Source organism: Anomaloglossus baeobatrachus, chromosome 8, assembly GCF_048569485.1.
Source record: "Anomaloglossus baeobatrachus isolate aAnoBae1 chromosome 8, aAnoBae1.hap1, whole genome shotgun sequence".
NCBI classification, from domain to species: domain Eukaryota; kingdom Metazoa; phylum Chordata; class Amphibia; order Anura; family Aromobatidae; genus Anomaloglossus; species Anomaloglossus baeobatrachus.
The window spans coordinates 176,543,377-176,564,620 of record NC_134360.1 but is presented as its reverse complement, the minus strand read 5'-3'; the positions used below and the strand labels follow the sequence as shown (position 1 = coordinate 176,564,620).

The 21,244-nt window shown below is 47.4% G+C and overlaps 2 protein-coding genes across 11 annotated transcripts in view; one reads left to right on the top strand and one right to left on the bottom strand.

Annotated features, from left to right (window-relative positions):
* Nucleotides 1-13,715, bottom strand: part of PIGC (phosphatidylinositol glycan anchor biosynthesis class C) — a 56,623-nt gene extending 42,908 nt beyond the window's left edge. For 2 of the 7 annotated variants that reach the window (XM_075322236.1, XM_075322231.1), the window contains exon 1: nt 13,488-13,650. The gene's annotated coding sequence lies outside the window, so the exon portion shown is untranslated. The other 5 variants (XM_075322233.1, XM_075322230.1, XM_075322238.1 and 2 more) reach the window with 4 other exon arrangements.
* SUCO (SUN domain containing ossification factor) overlaps nt 13,655-21,244 on the top strand; it is a 155,998-nt gene continuing 148,408 nt past the window's right edge. For 2 of the 4 annotated variants that reach the window (XM_075322227.1, XM_075322228.1), the window contains exon 1: nt 13,655-13,940. In XM_075322227.1, the coding sequence (XP_075178342.1) occupies nt 13,891-13,940 (50 nt within the window). In that variant the 5' untranslated portion in view covers nt 13,655-13,890. The remainder of the gene's footprint in view (nt 13,941-21,244) is intronic. The other 2 variants (XM_075322229.1, XM_075322226.1) reach the window with 1 other exon arrangement.

The window sequence follows — 21,244 nt, the reverse complement described above, 5'->3', positions numbered from 1 at the left end:
TGTATGTTGTTTTGAATTAATTTATCCTTGGAAACTTGTGACCATACTGTTGTCAGAGATCATTTGTGGAACTATTGGTCTCAGCAGAAACTGATATCAACATCGTCTGATGAATACACAGATACTGGAAGTGTAACGAAGAGGGAGGATTATGGGGGAAGTGGATTCTGGTTTAAATATTATAGATGTCGTAAAGTTGATTTTTATCGGTTTTCATTGTGAAGTGTGTTGGACTGTTTTATTAAACTTTGCCTTGCTCTGACCTCACTTGTGTGTTTCACTATCTGGCTGTCTAATGGATAAGTGTGAGATAAGCAAATGCGAGAACGTTATCTGCCTGACCGCATTGTGTCAACTGTAGTTTGGCGGGGGAGGGTCTGCTATGTGGTAGTCTTTCAGGGTTGGCCTAGACCGCTTAGTTCTGGTGAAGGATGATCTTAAAGAGGTGGTTCACTACTCTGCATTAGTAGCTATATCCCTGTAAAACTGATAGGGAAGGCTTTTTCTAAATTCTGCCTCTGAGAGGCGCTATTGCGGTCCAGCTCATCCCCACTAAGTGACCCCCCAGGCTTAGATCCGGCGATGTCACCTTCCAGTTGACCAGACATCACCGAAGCGGCCCCAGTCTTCCTGAGTGACTGGGCTGTGGGCGGAGTTTCACCGCTTGTCACAGCCCAGCATCGCTCCTGCTTGCGGCGCTCTGCAGTGAAGGAGAGAGCAGGGAGATGCTGGGCTGTGACGCTAGGCTGTAATGAGTGGTGAAACTCCGCCCACAGCCCAGTCACTCAGGAAGACTGGGGTCAGCCTCGCTTGATGTCAAGTCAACTGGAAGTTGACGTGACATCACCGGATTTCAGCGGTCATGGAGCCCTGGTGGTCACTTCTTGGGGATGAGCGGACCGCGATAGCACTGCTCAGAGGCAGAATTGGCTGAACAAGGTATTTAGAAAAAGCTTTCACTATCAGTTTTACAAGGATGTCGCCACTATTGCAGAGTAGTGAACCACACCTTTAACAGTTTAACATGTGGCGTGGAAGAACTTGACCAGCCACATGGAGTCCTCATCTCAATCCCACCCAACACTTTGAATTGAGATGGCGAGCTGTGTCTGACCTGTTCTGGATTAATGGGAAAAAATTCCCATAAACACCTCCAAATCTTAGAAAGCCTTCTCTGCCAAGTGGAACCTGGTAAAGCTGCCAAGAAGGAACCAAGTCCATACTGATGTCTATGGGTTTAAAATGAGATATCATGAACGCTTCTGTAGTTGTAATTTCCCAAAATTTTGCCTACATAGTGAATATAAAGAGTTCACTTTCTTGTAAGGCCAGAAACAGGATTTCAATATCAATGCAACATGAAAATGTTATTTGATCACACAAAGAGATTTCTATTTTGTAATAGAACACAAAAAGGACCATCCCCCTGAACTGTACAGTGGCTCCTATGGACGGTCACAGATGACGTGAATAGATGGACAGAAACCTTAGTGATGACAGATGCGGTCAACTTTGTATATGAAACCCCACTGCCAGGCTTACCGAGGGTTCAGCCGCAGTTCGTGGCTTCCTGAAAATCACTGGCAGGTTTTTTTGTAGCTGCAAAGAGGAACTGAAATATGATCTTACCAATCAAGATACCTGGAAATAATGCAGATCCATTAATATCTCATGAGAATAAAGCTCTTTGTGTTTGGACGGCCTTCACATTGATCTGGAGGGAGGGGGGATGTGGCGGGATTAAGTGATCTGGAAAGATTCTATTTGCAGATGAGCGTGGCCGCCTGTCACTGATAACATCCACGCTGCGCAGAACGGAGGATATATATAGGACAGCTAAGGCTACTTTCACACCTCTGGTTTCTGAAATGCGGCACAATACGGCACTCTGCAGAAAAACCGCAACCGCTTTTTTTTGCCGCCGGTTGCGGGTTTTTTTGCATAGACTTACATTAGTGCCGTATTGTGCCGCAGGGGCTTGCGTTCGGTCCGGTTTTTGCCGCATGCGGCAGATTTAGCCGATGCCGCGGCCAGATAGAACGTTCCCTGCAACGTTTTTTGCTCCGGCAAAAAAAAAAAACGCATCGCGACGCATCCGGCCGCTGCGGCGCATTTTCAATGCATGCCTATGGACGACAGATGCGGCGCGATGCGGAAAAAAACGCATCCGGCCGCCGCATGCGATTTCTTCCACTGCGCATGCTCAGTAGCGTGCCGCAACCGGAACAAACCGGACCGGCCGCATGTAAAAACTTATGCAAAGGATGCGGTGTTTTCGCCGCATCCGTTGCATAGGTTTCACAGCCGGATTGAGCCGCACTGCTCAAACCGGATGTGTGAAAGTAGCCTAAGAGAAGTCGCCTCCCTATTGAGGTGATCGGACGCCATACTGTCATATATGTGGCCACTTATACAGACTATGCTATTGAACTTATTGTACAGCGCAATAAAACGTGAGCATTATTGCAAGGAGCAGTTTTCTCACAAGGTGTGGTCCATGATACCTGTGGACAGGTGCAGAAGTCTGATAGAGGTACACAAATCGATTGTTTACAGTGATCGCCTCCAAAAAGGTTGTGCAACAAAATATTAACCCCTAATCTTACCGATTAGCTGCAGCAGACGTCTGCTACGATATCATCTGCTGCAGCTAATCGGTAAGATCAGCTGTTCTCCAGTCCTGTTGTGACCGCGCACGCTCCCGCGGTCAGAACGAGATCTGAAGAAGCGATGGCGCATGCGCCGCCCTCTCGGGCACAAGACTAGGTAATAAGCTTCAGAAACATGGCACCGGAGATAAGTGCTATGCTCAGGCGCTAACTCCGATGCCATGTTACTGAATAGAAAAATTTGCATAGAGCCAGAGAGAGGGAGGAACAGGCGGCGTGGGGGGAGGGGGGGGGGGTCATATGCATTTACCTTTAACCAGAAAGCACCAAAATATGCTGCTGTGCTACTGTATACTAATGTAAAGCAAAAGCTTCTGCGGAGATCTCACATCTGGGAAATGGTGAAAATGTGACTTAGAAAGGTAAAGAATCTATATAGAAGAAAAGCCTATCACCCCAAACAAATAAGATGGTCGGATGATCCTGACGAAACCGACCTGGGTGTAATGTGTATGGCCAGCTCAGCACATAACCCTATTCAAAGTAGTCATTTTAGTCAGGCACCCTCCTCTTTAATGGAAGCCAGCAAGGTTATCGGCAAATGTTGGAGAACCCTGAACCTTAAAGCAGGTATCCAACTAGTGTCCTGTTTGTTAGCTATGCAGGCATTTTGGCAGGTGTGTGGGGCCAATGCAGAAGTAAGCAGCAATAGATAATCCCTTTAAAAGGAGTTTTCCCAAGAACAAACGTCATTTTAATCAATAGATCTCAGAATAATAATAATTTCCACAATTTGATGTGTTTAAAAAAAATGTTCCTGTGCTGAGATAATCTTATATATGTGTTCTTGCTGTGTACTGTGTAATGGCCGTGTCTGACCGTACAGGGACATGGTCTGATCATACCACAGCTCCTGGGTCGGGAAGGAAGTAATTAAATATACAGACATTACAGGACGGGATCACAAATGATTCTTCCTTTGAGGTAAAACATTTTTTTTCAAAACAGGCAGGGAAATGTTTTACCTCACAAAGGGAATCATCTGTGATCCAATACATTCCTTTGTATTGGCCTTCTTCTATGGCTGCAGCAATCTCTAATTTAGCAACAGCAAAGACTCCGATGGTACTTCTTATTTTACTTTTTGCACATTATGTGTCACAAGACCCCCTATTCACCTACAATATGCTGCGAAGTATCAGAGGCATAGCACAATCTTTGGTTGTGAAGCATTTGTCGCAGCCACAGTCAACAATTAGCTGGATCCTAAAAATGATCTGTTATCCATTGCTGGATATCGGCACACATTACTCCTGCGGCAGCCACTGAAGGTAAAATGTGGCATTACATGGCACTGATTCAAACGACCATATAATAGATGGACACGCTGAGATCTCCAGGGCTGAAGCTGCCTGGGGACCCTTCTGGGTGACATATACTAAGGGCATGTGCACACTGAGATTTTTTGAGCTAAAGTCAAACCTGTGTACGTTCCCACAATGAGCATTTGATGCGGTGTTTTTCCTGCTGTGTACCTTTGTGTGCAAAAGTGTAGCATACTAAGCATGCTAGAGTTCTAGAAAATTTGGTAATATTGATGTAAAAGAGGACCTGTCACCAGATTATAAGTGGCCAGTTTTAGTTTTTTCCTGCTGCTCCCCTCACCTTCCCTGGGTCCACTGGTGAGTCTATGCTCATAATCCAGGTGGCCTTCAGTGCACATCTCAGGTTATATCGACGGTGTGGCAGCCAATCAGTGAGCTCCGCTCTGGGCGAGGCGTTCAAGGGAAGAAAACTGTAACCCATTAGTGAGGGATGACTGGCTGAGCCATGAGAATAGTACACGGGCACTGGAGACCCGGCTCCAACATTGCTGGAATGGTGCAGGAGGGAAGTGTCTGTGACCCCTGCGTTACCACACGGTGACCCCTGCGTTACCACACGGTGACCCCTGCGTTACCACACGGTGACCCCTGTATCGTCACACGGTGACCCCTATATCATCACACGGTGACCCCTGCGTTACCACACGGTGACCCCTGCGTTACCACACGGTGACCCCTGTATCATCACACTGTGACCCCTGTATCATCACACGGTGACCCCTGCGTTACCACACGGTGACCCCTGCGTTACCACACGGTGACCCCTGCGTTACCACACGGTGACCCCTGTATCATCACACGGTGACCCCTATATCATCACACGGTGACCCCTGCGTTACCACACGGTGACCCCTGCGTTACCACACGGTGACCCCTGTATCATCACACGGTGACCCCTATATCATCACACGGTGACCCCTGCGTTACCACACGGTGACCCCTGCGTTACCACACGGTGACCCCTGTATCATCACACTGTGACCCCTGTATCATCACACGGTGACCCCTGCATTACCACTCGGTGACCCCTGTATCATCACACGGTGACCCCTGCGTTACCACACGGTGACCCCTGCGTTACCACACGGTGACCCCTGCGTTACCACACGGTGACCCCTGCATTATCACACGGTGACCCCAGCGTTACCACACGGTGACCCCTATATCATCACACGGTGACCCCTGCATTACCACTCGGTGACCCCTGTATCATCACACGGTGACCCCTGCATTACCACTCGGTGACCCCTGTATCATCACACGGTGACCCCTGCATTACCACTCGGTGACCCCTGTATCATCACACGGTGACCCCTGCATTACCACTCGGTGACCCCTGTATCATCACACGGTGACCCCTGTATCATCACACGGTGACCCTTGTGTCATCACACGGTGACCCCTGTATCATAACACAGTGACCCCTGTATCATCACACGGTGACCCCTGCGTTATCACACGGTGACCCCTGCGTTACCACACGGTGACCCCTGCGTTACCACACGGTGACCCCTGCGTTACCACACGGTGACCCCTGCGTTATCACACGGTGACCCCTGCGTTACCACACGGTGACCCCTGCGTTATCACACGGTGACCCCTGTATCATCACACGGTGACCCCTGCATTACCACTCGGTGACCCCTGTATCATCACACGGTGACCCCTGTATCATCACATGGTGACCCCTGCATTACCACTCGGTGACCCCTGTATCATCACACGGTGACCCCTGCGTTACCACACGGTGACCCCTGCGTTACCACACGGTGACCCCTGCGTTACCACACGGTGACCCCTGCGTTACCACACGGTGACCCCTGCGTTATCACACGGTGACCCCTGCGTTATCACACGGTGACCCCTGCGTTATCACACGGTGACCCCTGCGTTACCACACGGTGACCCCTGCGTTATCACACGGTGACCCCTGCGTTATCACACGGTGACCCCTGCGTTATCACACGGTGACCCCTGTATCATCACACGGTGACCCCTGCATTACCACTCGGTGACCCCTGTATCATCACACGGTGACCCCTGCATTACCACTCGGTGAACCCTGTATCATCACACAGTGACCCCTGCATTATCACACGGTGACCTCTGTATCATCACACGGTGACCCCTGTATCATCACACGGTGACCCCTGTATCATCACACGGTGACCCCTGTATCATCACACGGTGACCCCTGTATCATCACACGGTGACCCCTGTATCATCACATGGTGACCCCTGCATTACCACTCGGTGACCCCTGTATCATCACAGTGACCCCTGCATTATCACACGGTGACCCCTGTATCATCACACGGTGACCCCTGTATCATCACACGGTGACCCCTGTATCATCACACGGTGACCCCTGTATCATCACACGGTGACCCCTGTATCATCACTCGGTGACCCCTGTATCATCACACGGTGACCCCTGTATCATCACTCGGTGACCCCTGTATCATCACTCGGTGACCCCTGTATCATCACTCGGTGACCCCTGTATCATCACACGGTGACCCCTGTATCATCACACGGTGACCCCTGTATCATCACTCGGTGACCCCTGTATCATCACACGGTGACCCCTGTATCATCACACGGTGACCCCTGTATCATCACACGGTGACATTATCACACATTATACACTGTAATACATATGTGTTGCTGTGACTTGTCCGGTTTTGCCGCTGATCCGCTGCAGTCCGGACACTTCCAGGCGGATTTCCGGCATCACTGTCTAAAATCAGAATTGCAGTACCCAAAAGCATACCCGGTTGCTAAGCAACCAACTGCTACGTCAGAGGGGCGCGCCTGAAGAAAGCCCATGAGCTGTCCTCCTACATGCCTGCAGGAACGCCGCCAGCGGTTACCGGTCATGGCCGATAACGAGCGCTGTATCGTACGCATGAGTGACACAGTTCCGGTACCGCAGCCGGACCCTTCCCATGAGCCTGCGCGGCCTTACCTGTGTGTACAGCGGTGTCAACAAGACGGAAGACGCTGATGAGCAGCAGCGCCGGAGAGCGTCCATGTCAGACTACAGCTCCCAGCATGCCCTGCGTGTCTGTCATGTGACTCATCCCTCCCAGGAAGCCGAGAACGGCCGGAATGTGCGCTGCTCACAGGCTGCTGACGCTCTGTGTGTGCGCTGCACGTGACGTAACCACGGAGGAAACGCACTGGTGTGTACAGCTGGCTAGCACACCGCGACCTGCCATGTGTGGAGCTGAGCCTCGGTGCTCCCCGCACGCCAATGCAGCCTCTGTACCTTGTGGTCACCTCACAGGCGCCAGGACCAGGCTGTTACCATGACATTCTACAAGTGGCTAATTTGGGAGAGACGGTGGCTGCGGGGCCATGTTTGGGCTCTGTTCCCTCCCCCATGCCCTGCCTGTGCAGCCCTCTGCATGGCATCATCAGCGCCATCAGAAAACCCTTATGTGCTTCTATTTGGGGTAATAAAATGTTAATTACAGGGGTATTCTCCAGTGTGAGCGCTATTTACTGAAACGCGTCACCACTTATGTATTTATCACCCACTCCTGGTTTTGACTACAAATACTGGGGTAAAAAACTCACCAAATACTTAACGTGTGCACGTGGTGTTATGGGAGGGTTGGAATCCAGCACACGGCTATGTCTGGCATCTCATAAGGAGGAATAGCACATCAGCCCATAGGATCGTCTGCAGCTCCATTCACATGGGATCCACTTGGAATCTATGGAGGTTGCAGCAGTCGGGGACCCCTTGCAATCAGGAAGTGATCCCCCATACAATGGATAGGGAATCTATACAGCGGATACTGAACATGGTTACATTTTCCTTTTTTCAATGTGATTGTCCAGCTGTGTGATATTGATGACCTATTCATATCAGACACCCCAACGATCAAGTGATACTAGTGCGTGGGGTGCTAGGGTGCAGACACTGACCGCTGCTGCTCTGCTGACCTCTACACGTCAGTGCTTACTCTTTTTCTTCAGTTCTATGTTGGTGGAGGTCCGATTGCTAGGACCCTTAGGGTACGTGCCCATGATCAGGACCCGCTGTGTCCTGGACACAGTGGGTCTTGGCCTTCGGGGATGCGAGTCTCCTCCGCATGAGACAGCAGCTGCTCGTGCCCACGATCCGGGCTCAGGCAGTTGCGGTCTCTCTTCTGTTCTCCCTGTTGATGACGCTTGCAACTCCGCAGCAAAGAATTGACATGCTGCGGCTTGGAAAGCCACACTGCAGGTCAGTTTACCCTGCAGGCCGTACATCCACAGTGGGCATGGAATTTCTATAAATAATAGTTATTTATATAGCGCCAACATATTCCGCAGCACTTTATAATTTATAGGGAACATGTACAGACGCAAAGATAAAGGAGTTTGATGGTCAATGTAAAATTACAAATTTATTTAAACGATCATAGAAAAGTCAATAGTATCAATACAAGCATAAATGAATAATACAAAAGATAAAAACGACACATGAAAATAAATGGTGGTAATGAGCACCCTGGGACACAGCCCAAAAAGAGAAACAAGTTAGCAGTGGAGAGGTCTGAATTCCTGCTACAGAATCATGCCGCTATGGAAGCAGTAGTGCACATACAAAGGGGGAATTTCAGAATAACATGCCAAAAGTGTAAAGTGCATAAGGAAGTAACAAAGGTTTTCTCAGGGTTGAACCAGGAATGCTCACAGACTTCAACAGATGTACCCTCAGACCTCTACGTACGTTTCGCGTTCAGTCATATGCTTAATCATGAGGAGAGTCAAACTTACAATCTATGAGGAAATAAGGGATCCACAAAAGGTGAATGGGGGGGAAGCTTGTCATATATGGTCCAGCCATCGATTTCTTAGGGTATTCAAAACCAACTGCGTGGACCGGACGCCAGCCAGAATTTATACATACAGAGTGAAAAAGTACATGAAGAGGAATGCAACCAGAAGATACAGGGGTCAAGAATTGGAAGTAAATTTTATGAAGGGCAGAATGGGACTCGATTAGATGAGGGAGCTGAGGTGATCGGCTAGTCTAAAGAAATGCATTTTTAGAGCCCGCTTAAAGGTGTGGATGTTGGGAATTAATCGGATTGTTCTTGGTAGTGTGTTTCAGAGCATTAGCGCAGCTCGTGAGAAATCTTGAAGACGGGAGTGGGAGGTTCAAATTATTGAGGATGTCAGTCTTCGTGCATTAGCAGAGCGGAGGGCAGGGGTTGGGTGATAGACAGAGATGAGGGAGGTGAAGTAGGGTGGTGAGGAACTGTCGGGCGCTTTGTAGGTGAGAGTGATAAGTTTATATTAGACTCTGTAATGGATAGGCAACCAGTGCAATGACTGGCACAGAGCAGAGGCATCGGTAAAGAGGTTGGAGAGAAAAATTATCCTGGCTGCGGCATTCGGGATGGATTGGAGACGGGAGAGTTTAGTAACAGGGAGACCAATTAGTAGAGAATTGCAGTATTCCAGGGGAGGATGAATGAGAGCGACAGTAAGAGTTTTTGCAGAGTCAACGGTAAGAAAAGGTCGAATTCTACAGATGTTTTTGAGGTGGAGATGACATGAATGAGGGAGTGAACGAATGTGGTGAGTGAAGGAGAGATCGGAGTCAAATATAACCCCAAGACAGCGGGCGTAATGGTAGAGCCACACAGAAATGGTAATATTGGGTTTGGGAAATCCCATCCACTGCGTGTACTGTACAACGCAGCGTTTTGGACACAGCCGAACCATGCTGCTTTCAAAATGCCGTGAACACTGATCGTGGGCACGCAGCCTAATGATTTCCAATGACATCAGTGCCATAGACTGGAGGGGAATGAAGGCACAGGGCCATGCCCGGCAACCAAATCCCCACAGATCCATGGACAGGTGATAAATGCTGGAATACCCCTTTACCGATCAAAACATTTTCTCTTCTGTGATCAATACAATGCTGATTTTCCCAGCGTAAAATGTACTGATGATTTAAATTCCTGTGGATTTGCTACAGATTTCACCCTTGGAAAGGGTCCGCGTACTCTAGGTGTCCTGGAGACGTGGCAATGTTGCAGTCTATAGCTTCAGGCTGATCTCACACCTCACATTAAGGAATAACGTTTGGAACTCCATTCTATGTCTGAACTGGGTGCAAAAAACCTAAAAAACATCACTATGGGGAGATAAGGTATGCACACCAGTGACTATGGAAGGGGAATACATGGAATAGCAGAAACTGCTGTGTGAATACTGACATGAAAAATTCAATAGCTATTTGTTAGAATGAAATGTGAAAAATGGAACCTGCATTACTGCCATGAATATATGAATAAAGAGAAATTTAGCTACTGAATTGATCAATGCAGAAGAGCCCCAACACTACGCCAAAGTATTTCTCTACGTTGGGGTCCCTAGCTTGTGTGTGTCCTCTCATGCAGTTAAAAAACTTACCGTGTATGGGACGCTGAGACCCAGGCTATATATGCGTATAATGTGGATTGGCAATAGGTGTGTATGGGGAGGGTTCACAAACGAAAAACAACTAACATTAAGGAATAACGTTTGGAACTCCATTCTATGTCTGAACTGGGTGCAAAAAACCTAAAAAACATCACTATGGGGAGATAAGGTATGCACAGGTTTTTTAGGTTTTTTGCACCCAGTTCAGACATAGAATGGAGTTCCAAACGTTATTCCTTAATGTTAGTTGTTTTTCGTTTGTGAACCCTCCCCATACACACCTATTGCCAATCCACATTATACGCATATATAGCCTGGGTCTCAGCGTCCCATACACGGTAAGTTTTTTAACTGCATGAGAGGACACACACAAGCTAGGGACCCCAACGTAGAGAAATACTTTGGCGTAGTGTTGGGGCTCTTCTGCATTGATCAATTCAGTAGCTAAATTTCTCTTTATTCATATGTTCATGGCAGTAATGCAGGTTCCATTTTTCACATTTCATTCTAACAAATAGCTATTGAATTTTTCATGTCAGTATTCACACAGCAGTTTCTGCTATTCCATGTATTCCCCTTCCATAGTCACTGGTGTGCATACCTTATCTCCCCATAGTGATGTTTTTTAGGTTTTTTGCACCCAGTTCAGACATAGAATGGAGTTCCAAACGTTATTCCTTAATGTTAGTTGTTTTTCGTTTGTGAACCCTCCCCATACACACCTATTGCCAATCCACATTATACGCATATATAGCCTGGGTCTCAGCGTCCCATACACGGTAAGTTTTTTAACTGCATGAGAGGACACACACAAGCTAGGGACCCCAACGTAGAGAAATACTTTGGCGTAGTGTTGGGGCTCTTCTGCATTGATCAATTCAGTAGCTAAATTTCTCTTTATTCATATATTCATGGCAGTAATGCAGGTTCCATTTTTCACATTTCATTCTAACAAATAGCTATTGAATTTTTCATGTCAGTATTCACACAGCAGTTTCTGCTATTCCATGTATTCCCCTTCCATAGTCACTGGTGTGCATACCTTATCTCCCCATAGATCTCACACCTCAGACATACATGATTAGAGAATGGACTGGGAACGGCCTCGGGTCTCCTGACCAGAACATTGTGGTCCAGACTCGGGCCATGAATGGCCTCCATTGGAAACCAGAATTAGCTGAAATTCAGACAAGTGCTAAACTAAAAGGGATTGTCTCCTTTCAGAAAACACTGGGTTTTAAGCTTAAGGGCCGCTTTACACGCTACGACATCGCTAGCAATTGCTAGCGATGTTGAGCGCGATAGCACCCGCCCCGTCGTAACGATATGTGGTGATCGATGCCATAGCGAACAATATCGCTATGGCAGCGTCACACGCACTTACCTGTTCAGCCACGTCGCTGTGACCGCCGAGCAATCCCTCCCTCAAGTGGGAGGTGCGTTCAGCGTCACCGCGACATCACTAAGCGGCCGGCCAATAGAAGCGGAGGTGAGCGTGACATAACATCCCGCCCACCTTCTCCCTTCCGCATTGCCGGTGGACGCAGGTAAGGTGAGGTTCCTCGTTACTGTGGTGTCACACATAGCGATGTGTGCTGCCGCAGGAACGCGGAACAACATCGTACCGGCAGCAGCAACGATAATTGGGAACAGGGGGACATGTCACCTATTAGCGATTTTGAACGTTTTTGCGACAATTAAAAATCGCTCATAGGTGTCACACACAACGACATCACTAACGCGGCCGGATGTGCGGCACAAATTCCGTGACCCCAACGACATTGCTTTAGCGGTCATAGCGTGTAAAGCGGCCTTAAGGGTTTCTAAAAAACAAACTGCTTTACCCCCCTCCCCTGGACCAGCACTGTATTGTATATAATAGTCTAAGAGACCTCCGGGAGATCGGATCAGTCGCCTCTTGTATCCTCTTCACGGTTTTAAATGCCTGAATAGTTCACAGAAGTGTCCGCAGTTTGGGCCCGAGTCGCTTTGACCTTGCTCTGTATGTTCATTCTTTTTTATGTAATCTGCCTAAAAACGCCGTTGTGCTCTGTTCACCCCTACAGCGGTCTGGTGGCTTCTCTGGGGCCCCCACCGCACCCGATGCCAGCGGCATGTGCTCACCGGACCCTGGGAGGCGCCTGCAGGTCACGTGGCTGCAGTTTTCTATTTCCTATAGTCACACAATGGCGTCCTCCCATCTCATACAGGGCCACATTTATCCATAGATTTTGCCATTTTTTTTCTATACACAATCTTAAATATTACCGCTTATTATCTTGCCAAAATTAGTAAAAATATATATATTCACTCTTTACTGTGCGCTCACTGAAGGTTAAAATTAGAGTGGAGAGTGGGGGTGGCCAGTACTTGGTGGGAGTGGTCACCACTGAGTGGGAAACTAAGTCCCTACTGGTGGAAGTGGCCACCACCGAGTCAGAGTGGTTACCACTGAGTGGGGGGAGTGGTCACTACTAAGTGGGAGAGGTCAACACTGACTGGAGTGGTCAGTACTAGGTGGGAGTGGTCACCACTGAGTGGGAGTGGTCCCTACAGAGTGGGAGTGGTCACCACTGAGTGGGAGTGGTCACTACAGAGTGGGAGTGGTCACTACAGTGGAAGTAGTCATTTGTGAGTGGCCATTATTGTGACAAAATGACAGTCACAGGCACAAGCCATTTCATGAGGCAGTTTCTACTTGAAAATCTTGTTTTCACCTGCCTGAAAAATGGTGCTATGCACATGGCCTTAGTTTTTAAGGGAAAACATTTTGGTTGCTGGAGGATTTCTGTATCTCCACTCAGGAGGTACAAAGGCAGGTCATATACAGTAGGTGGAGGAAATAACAGCTCTCCATAACTACCAATCACATTTCTGCTTTCATTGTGTAACAAGTGTCTGAGAAATGGAAGATGACCTGTGATTGGTTGTAGTAAGCCCGCCTCTGCTTAGCTCCTCCCTGATCCAGGTAGATTTGATGTATAATCCATTAGGGGCGGCCCCGCCGCGGACTCCTCCCCCACATACCCGCCTGTGGCTCCGTCCTGGAGGCTGCGCTCACCTTAGGTGACGGATGGATGAGTAACCCCGTCACTGCCGGAGACACGTACAGCGGAAGTGCTCCCAGCACCACACAAGCTCTGTTGTTGGGAAAGTCTAAAGTCTCCACCTCCCCTTTCTGGAGCAAACCAATACGTGTCCAGAGGGTGGGGGAGGACATGCAGGCTGCTTTCTGATTTGCTTGCTCTGACCTTAGTGACGCGGCTGCTTCCACCTCAGCTGGATGTAACCGTGGAGGCGCCGGCTCTGGGTAACAGCCGCGTTGGACGTGGGATCACGTGGTGTGTGCCGAGCGAGGCGGAGCCGCTGCTGATCGCTGAGGAGACCCCGGTGTCAGAGCGGCGGCCTGAAGCAGAGCGTACGGGGGACATGCCGGGGAGGATGCGAGGGGGCGCCCGGGAGAGATGAAGCGGCTCGTGGGGATCTGCTGCCTCCTCCTCATCTGCCTCCTCTGGTGAGAGCCTGCCCAGCACTTGTGGGGCCACCGTGTGCGCGTGTGTATGTGTGTGTATATATATATATATATTATATACGCACACACACTGTACACATATTATATATACATGCACACAACATATAAACACACACTGTGAACATATACATATATATATATATATATATATGTATATGTACACAGTGTGTGTTTATATGTTGTGTGCATGTATATATAATATGTGTACAGTGTGTGTGTGTGTATATATATATATATATTATACACACACATATATATGGTGTGTGTATGTTTTGTGCATGTGTATATATGTGTACAGTGTATATGTGGTGTGTATGTATATAATATACTAATGTGTGTGTATATACAGTGTCATGTGCATGTTTATTGCGTATATGTGTATGTATATGTGGTGTGTATGTATATAATATATACTAATGTGTGTGTATATACAGTGTCATGTGCATGTTTATTGTACATGTATATGTGGTGTGCGCTTATGTTTTGTGTGTGTGTATGTGTGTGTATATATATATATATATATATATATATATATATATATATATATATATATATATATATATATATATATATATATATAATATTTCTAATCTCTAGAGAGATAGATAGATATAGAGAATATATATATATATATATATATATATATATATATATATATATATATATCTTTTTTTTTAGACCCAAATTATATACAGGATGTCATTTCTAAGTTGCTTCTAACTATCAGAAGTTCCTGACTCTTAAAAGTGAGCCTGTCAGGTTCAATATGCTGCCGGAACCACCTGGGTGCCTATTGCTGATCCCTGCCTAACCGTCCCTGTATACACTAGCATAGATAAAGAGATCTTTAGTAAAAGTAGTCCCCTGGGCATTAGTCCCCCTGGCTAGTCACCCCCATTAGCATGTTAGTACTCCCCTGTGGGCCCCTGTGGATGTGCTAACATGCTAATGAATACACAGCATCAGAGGATGATATCGCTCACCTCTCCGCTGCCCAACGCCGGATTTTGGGGCAGTGCGCACTACTGCAGTTTGAAGCCAGGACGCATACACCGGGCTTCATGTTACACATGACTGAAACACCAGGGTCATGCACAGTGAGCTGAAATCCAGTGTTGGGCAGCGATGGAAGAGGTGAGGGAGATCATCCTCTTTTACTGCGCGTTCATTGGCATGTTAGCACACCCACAGGGACATACTAACATGCTAATGGGACCGACTAGCCGGGGGAACGCCCAAGGGACTAGTCCCCTCACTCATTAGCATGCAATAAAGATGTTTAGAAATACTTTTTCAAAAGATCTCTTTATCTATGCTAGTGTATACAGGGACGGTTAGGCAGGGATTAGCAATATGGACCCAGAACTGCTCGTAGTCCTGGGTGCATATTGCACCTGACAGGTTCCCTTTAGATCTGCGTGCGGCATTATCCTTCATGTCAAGAATACCCAGCCCCTGACAGAAATGAGTTGGACCCTGGAATGAGCCATTTAGAGGGGTCTTTCAGCATGAATCATTGATAATGTTGTCAGTGGCAGTCTGGTCCCCAATGCCCCTGATCTGGCTGGGGAGACCTACTTCTCTGCTCCCTCGGAGCACACGATGTGAGTGGCGCTGGGCAGAGCGGGCACTGGCCGTCTCTAGCTGTGGTGGCTCTGGATATTTGCTCACAGGGTTGTTTGCAGAGAGGTGATGAGTGTACACGTTTCCTTTTATGAGGCCATGTGACCAGTATCCCTAATAAGCACATTATATAGGACACAGAGGTCAGGATGAGTGATCATGTGACTGCCTTCTGTCTGACCCTTGGGTCTTATGTTTACAAGTTGGACTGTATAAATCCTTCTTATTAATGTTTTCCCCCAACGTTATAGCAATTAAAAGGATTGTTGAGGTTCAAATAAAATAAATCTGACAGCAGGTAATGGTTTACAGCCTTGTGCACACAGTGTAGTTTTTGGTGCAGTTTGTTGCCCTAAACTGTATGTGTTATCCTTCCCCAGCAAAGTCTGAGAGAAATCAGAAGGGCTGTGTGCACATTGCTTCTGTTTTGGGTGAAGAAAAAAAGAAGCCGCATGTCACTACTTCTCTGCCTTTTTCCATTGAATATAGTGAAAAAACGCATGCATTTTATATGCGTTTTTTGCTGGAGAAACAAAACTGCAGTGTGCGTACATACCCTAAGGCTTTCTGTCCATGGGCCTCTGTACCCGCAGATATATCCACAGGTACGTCCGCAGGTTTCCCGCAGACATTCGTGCGACTAACCTGCGGAAGTCCCAGCCTCTATCTCCATAGTGGAGAGGTGGGATTTCCGCAGGAATAATTGACATGCAGTTATGTGCGGCTGCGGGACATCCACAGCATATACCGCAGCATGGACACAGCACTCCTCGCCGCATATACCGCAGCATGGACACAGCACTCCTCGCCGCATATACCGCAGCATGGACACACACTCCCCATGTCCCATAGGATAATATGGGGAGTGTCTGTACTTGCTAAAACCTGCGGATTTATCTAGAAAATCCAGATAAATCCGCGGGTACAGAGTCCCGTGGGCACATAGCCAAAAGGAGTTCTCCAGTGCTGCTCACTTCTGCATTGAAGGTGATGGATGACATGCTGGGCATCCACATGACCACTGCTGGCAATCCCTGGCAGTTTGCATACCCTCCCTAGCTATCTGTAGGGATCTCATCCACATCAGCCAAAGGCTTTGTGCTGGTGTAGCCGGTCACAGTAAGGCTATGTACGCACACTGCGTTTTTTTGCTGCATTTTTGCACTTTTTTTCAGGTGCAGTTTTGGTTTCAAAAGTGCATGACTTTCCTTCCCCAGCAAAGTGTGAGATTTCATGTTTGCTGTGCGGATCTTGTTTTTTGGTTGTATCTTTGTGGTGCAGCATGTCAATTCTTTCTGCGTTTTTGATCCCTTCCAGTCAATAGATTTGCTTAAACGCAATGGACAAAAACGCATGGTTTTTTTTTTGGTTTTTTTTTTTTTTTTTGACGTGTTTTTGCCAAATTTGCTGCTGCTTTGTGGTCCTCACAAGGATGCAATGTGCTCACATAGCCTTAGTGGTGAGGAATGGTCCTGACCTAGTGAGGAGCAAGCACAACCATGCTCAGGTGCTGGATATGCGAAACGAGCAGTCGGACGGGTGCGACTCGAGTACTATATGTGCAAGCAAGCATTTTTCCGTTGATCTTCCCATTGTCTTCCATTATAGTCGTACATGAGTTGCGTCCGTCCGAGCATCCAGCTGTTCGTTTTGAGTGGCGAACACCCGAGCGTGATAGTGCTGATATGCCTATATGTCTGTGGACAACATGAACTGTTCAGGGCTAATTTTCTGAGATTTTAGGAGGGAAGCCGGATGATATGATCCCTATATTACTGGCTTTCCATATTGTATTTTTCTGTTTTATTACCTGCTTTGTGGTCTGTACATGGAGTAAATCTGTGGTGCCCTGTATGGCGGCACAGTCCCTCCACTGTGTTATGGAGCCCTCAATGTGTTCCTGTATGATCTCCATCAGGCGCTGTGTTCTTCTTTGCTTCTCTATCAGATGACATTTCTCAGTCCTTTCTGCAAATCCTCTCTGGTCTGAGATCAGACTTCACTATCTGAGCAGCACGTAGGTGAAGTTGTTTTCTCTGTACTTTTAGGCCCCCTTCACACGTCCGTTAAAAACACGCACGTGTTTCACGGACCGTTTTTCATGTCCGTTGTCCGTTTTTTCATCCGTATTCTTGTTCCGTGTAACATCCGTGTTGCCTCCGTATGTCCGTATGATTCATCCGTTTGTCCGTTTTTAGAGTCCGTGTGTGATCCGTGTCACTAGCGTTTGCCATCCGTTTTTCAAGAACGTTTTTCTGTGGATTGTCATCACATTAATGATTTAATGTGTTGATGCTGGTGTTAATTAACATTTTCCAACTTAAATGAGCCACTAATCCGGATTTGGTTTTTTTGGTGTGCTTCCATACTGGGTCTTGTTGAGTTTTTCAAGCACTAAACCAAAAACAAGCTGGAGAAACGGTCAAATGAAGCCTCACACTCCTTCCTTAATGCCTGCAGGCTGCAAAATGACATTAAATACAGCTCAAAGCAAATTGAAGACACCTGGCAATAAAGAGATACATTAATTACAAGCAAAGTTGAAAAAACGGACACGGACCACACGTAGATGCATCCGTGTCACGTACGTGTTTTCACGCACCCATAGACTATCATTGGATGCGCGTGTGCGTGTTCCGTGCCAAAAACGGACAAGCATCCGTGAGGCACGGATACACATACGTGTCACGCACACGGACACACGGAGCGTATGGAAAAACGTACGTGTATCCACAGACATTGAATAACAATGGTCCACGTTTGTCCGTGTCTCTGGTACATACGGACACGGACCAAACACGCACGTGTTTCACGGACGTGTGAAGGGGGCCTTAGGCGGTACACCGTGATGGTATATGTGGACGCTATGTGACTTCATCATTTCGCTGCTACTGAATGTGTAGTTGTACTGAACAGTAGATTTCTGTGTTGCAGATCCTGCCGTGTCATCATGGCTGTGGCCCCCGGGTGACTCTGGTAGGAGGGGGTCATGCTGGAGAAGGCAATAATCCCATAATCAGATGTGGCTATCTGCGCTGCTCCTTGTTGCTCCTTGTTGCAGTGTGAATGTCTGGGGGCGATTTCTATAGTCTTATTGTATAGTGGAGATTTTTAGTGTCAGCCTTTGGACAAATGTGTATAAACTCCTCGAGGTGTGAAGACGTGATCCGCTCATACAGTGCGCTGTCACATTATGTGACGAGGCTGAGTGATTCCCATCTAGTGACTGGTAATGGCACCGGTTATTACCCTGTCAGCGCTGCCACTCACCGCGCACTGCTGCCGCTCCTCTCAAGACTTGGGTCTAGTGGGAGTATTAGCTCTGCACATGGTTTATCTATCACAAACTGCTTAATATATAAAAAATGATTCATCAAATGTCATCCTACAAATGAACAATATTGCTTATTATATGCTGCAGCAGTTCAATTTTAAGCAGCTCCGAAAATGCACAAAGCTGTGTGTGACGGCAGCCGAAAGTGATGGTGAAAAGAACCCCAGCGTCCACACTGCGGATGTCACTGCTTTAACTGCACCATTTTTGCAAAGAAATGTGCAGTGTTATTTACGCCCGCAGATATGTCTCTCGCACATAGCCTTGTGCTGCCTTTAGATCTTGCAGATAATTGGGGAACAGTCATGTCAACCATCGGGCTTTTCAGATAGGCCAGCAAATGCCTGATAACAAAATTCGGAGTTGTCTGTTATGATTTTTATGCTTCTTGTGTAAACAGGAGGTTTTCTGCTGATGAAGTTGTGTGTGTGTGCACAGAATGGTCGTATTAAAGCTGCGTGCCTGATCAGTGTTTGCAGCGGTTCGGATGCTGCCTGCTTCAGCTGCATCCAAAGCGCTGCGGTGTACAGTACAAGGACAGTGGACAGGATTTCTAGAAATCGCATGCCCACTGTGCTTGTTTTTCCAGCAGCAAACACTGACCTGCAGTGCGTGTTTCCAGACCACAGCATGTCAATTGTTTGCTGCGGAACTGCCTGCATCCTCCGCGGGGAGAACACAAGCGAGAGATCGCAGCGAACGGAACCCTGATCACTGGTACACTCAGCTGCCGGCTCCTGCGGAGGAGACGCGCAGCCCCGCAGGTCAGGACCCGCTGCGTTCTGACCGCAGAGAGTCCTGATCGTCAGCATGTACCCTTATGATCGTTCTGTGCGCATAGAATTGTGGTTAGACTAAATGTCTGCTAATTAGCGGCCACAGTTGACATTTGCAAATCCAGCGTTTAGAGGTGGGTGTTTTTTGGGGATTAATTTTTAGGTTACGCTCACTTTAGTGTATAGTGTACAACTCAGTTGAGTGCTGTCCGAAGTTTTATCGGATAGCTTCCTGAACATATGTTATACTATGCGGATAATCATGATGAGTGGGTATTTTTTTTTTTTGTCTCCTGCAGGCACATAGCCTTAGGGTATGTGCCCATAATCTGGGCCTGCTGGGTCCTGACCTGTGGGGTCGTGAGTCTGCTCCGCAGGAGACCGCAGCTGCTTGTGCTCACGATCCGGGCTCCGACAGTTGCGGTCTTTTTTTTTTTTTGTTCTCCCTTTGGAAGACGCTTGCGACTCTGCAGCAAAGAATTCACATGCTTGCGGCTCAAAAAGCCACACTACAGGTCAGTTTTCGCTGCGTGCCACACACGCACAGTGAGCATGGGATTTCTAGAGATCTCATCCACTGTGCTTGTACTGTACATCACAGTATTTTGGACACAGCTGAAATATGCTGCATCCAAAACTCTGTGAACACTGATCGTGGGCATGCAGCTTTAGACTTGGCTCCAGTATCTTAGCACAGGCTATATATAGGTGCGTATTTCTTTGTACAGCTGCTATGTATGGACCTTAACTACTCATACACCACTATTCAGGAGGTTCTTATCATTGTGAAGGGAGCAGAGAAAGAATGGCTTACAGTGATTGTTATATAATCTGCCCTTATACTGCTCCCAGATGAGGAGTAGCAAAATTTGGTGACAGAGACACTGATTCAAGTGATGTCACTTACTGGGTGCTATTGTTTTGATACAATCCCGGTTTTATTTTCGACAGGTTTCACTGAATGCTGAGCTCTGTATAACCCCACCCACAGCACTGATTGACTGCTTTCTGTTGTGGGGTTGGGGTTACACTGAGTGCACGAATATGGAAGACTATATGGCAGCAAGTTTGAGTTCTGCAATGATAATCTCCTGCCGATTAAACAATAATTATACCAAAACTACAGTAAGCAGCTCAGTAAGTGACACATCACTGGAATCAAGTTTTCTTCCCTTACAGTATATTGCTGTCAGTATAATATAAATTTAAAGACTAGACAATTATGGGGCCACGAGAGTTCAGCTTTCACATGCTAAAGTGGGCTAAAGCGAGCAAAGTCTGTGAGGCCCTGTACTCATGGTGGGCACGTATGTGCAGCGTGGGAGCAGTGTCTTGTTGTTTTAAGAAGAAAGACAATGGAGGTTTCTTTATTTTGGCAAACTCTGCCATTAAATGGACCTGTCAGATGTTGATTTATTAAGTATCCTGGCTTACTGGATAGTCTTAGAAAAGGTGGATAAACTTGCCTACCTGACCGGGGATCTTCACTACGATAGTTATATTGTGTTTACAATATACAGGGCAGCGGCAGATGGTTGTATTTGCCATACGAG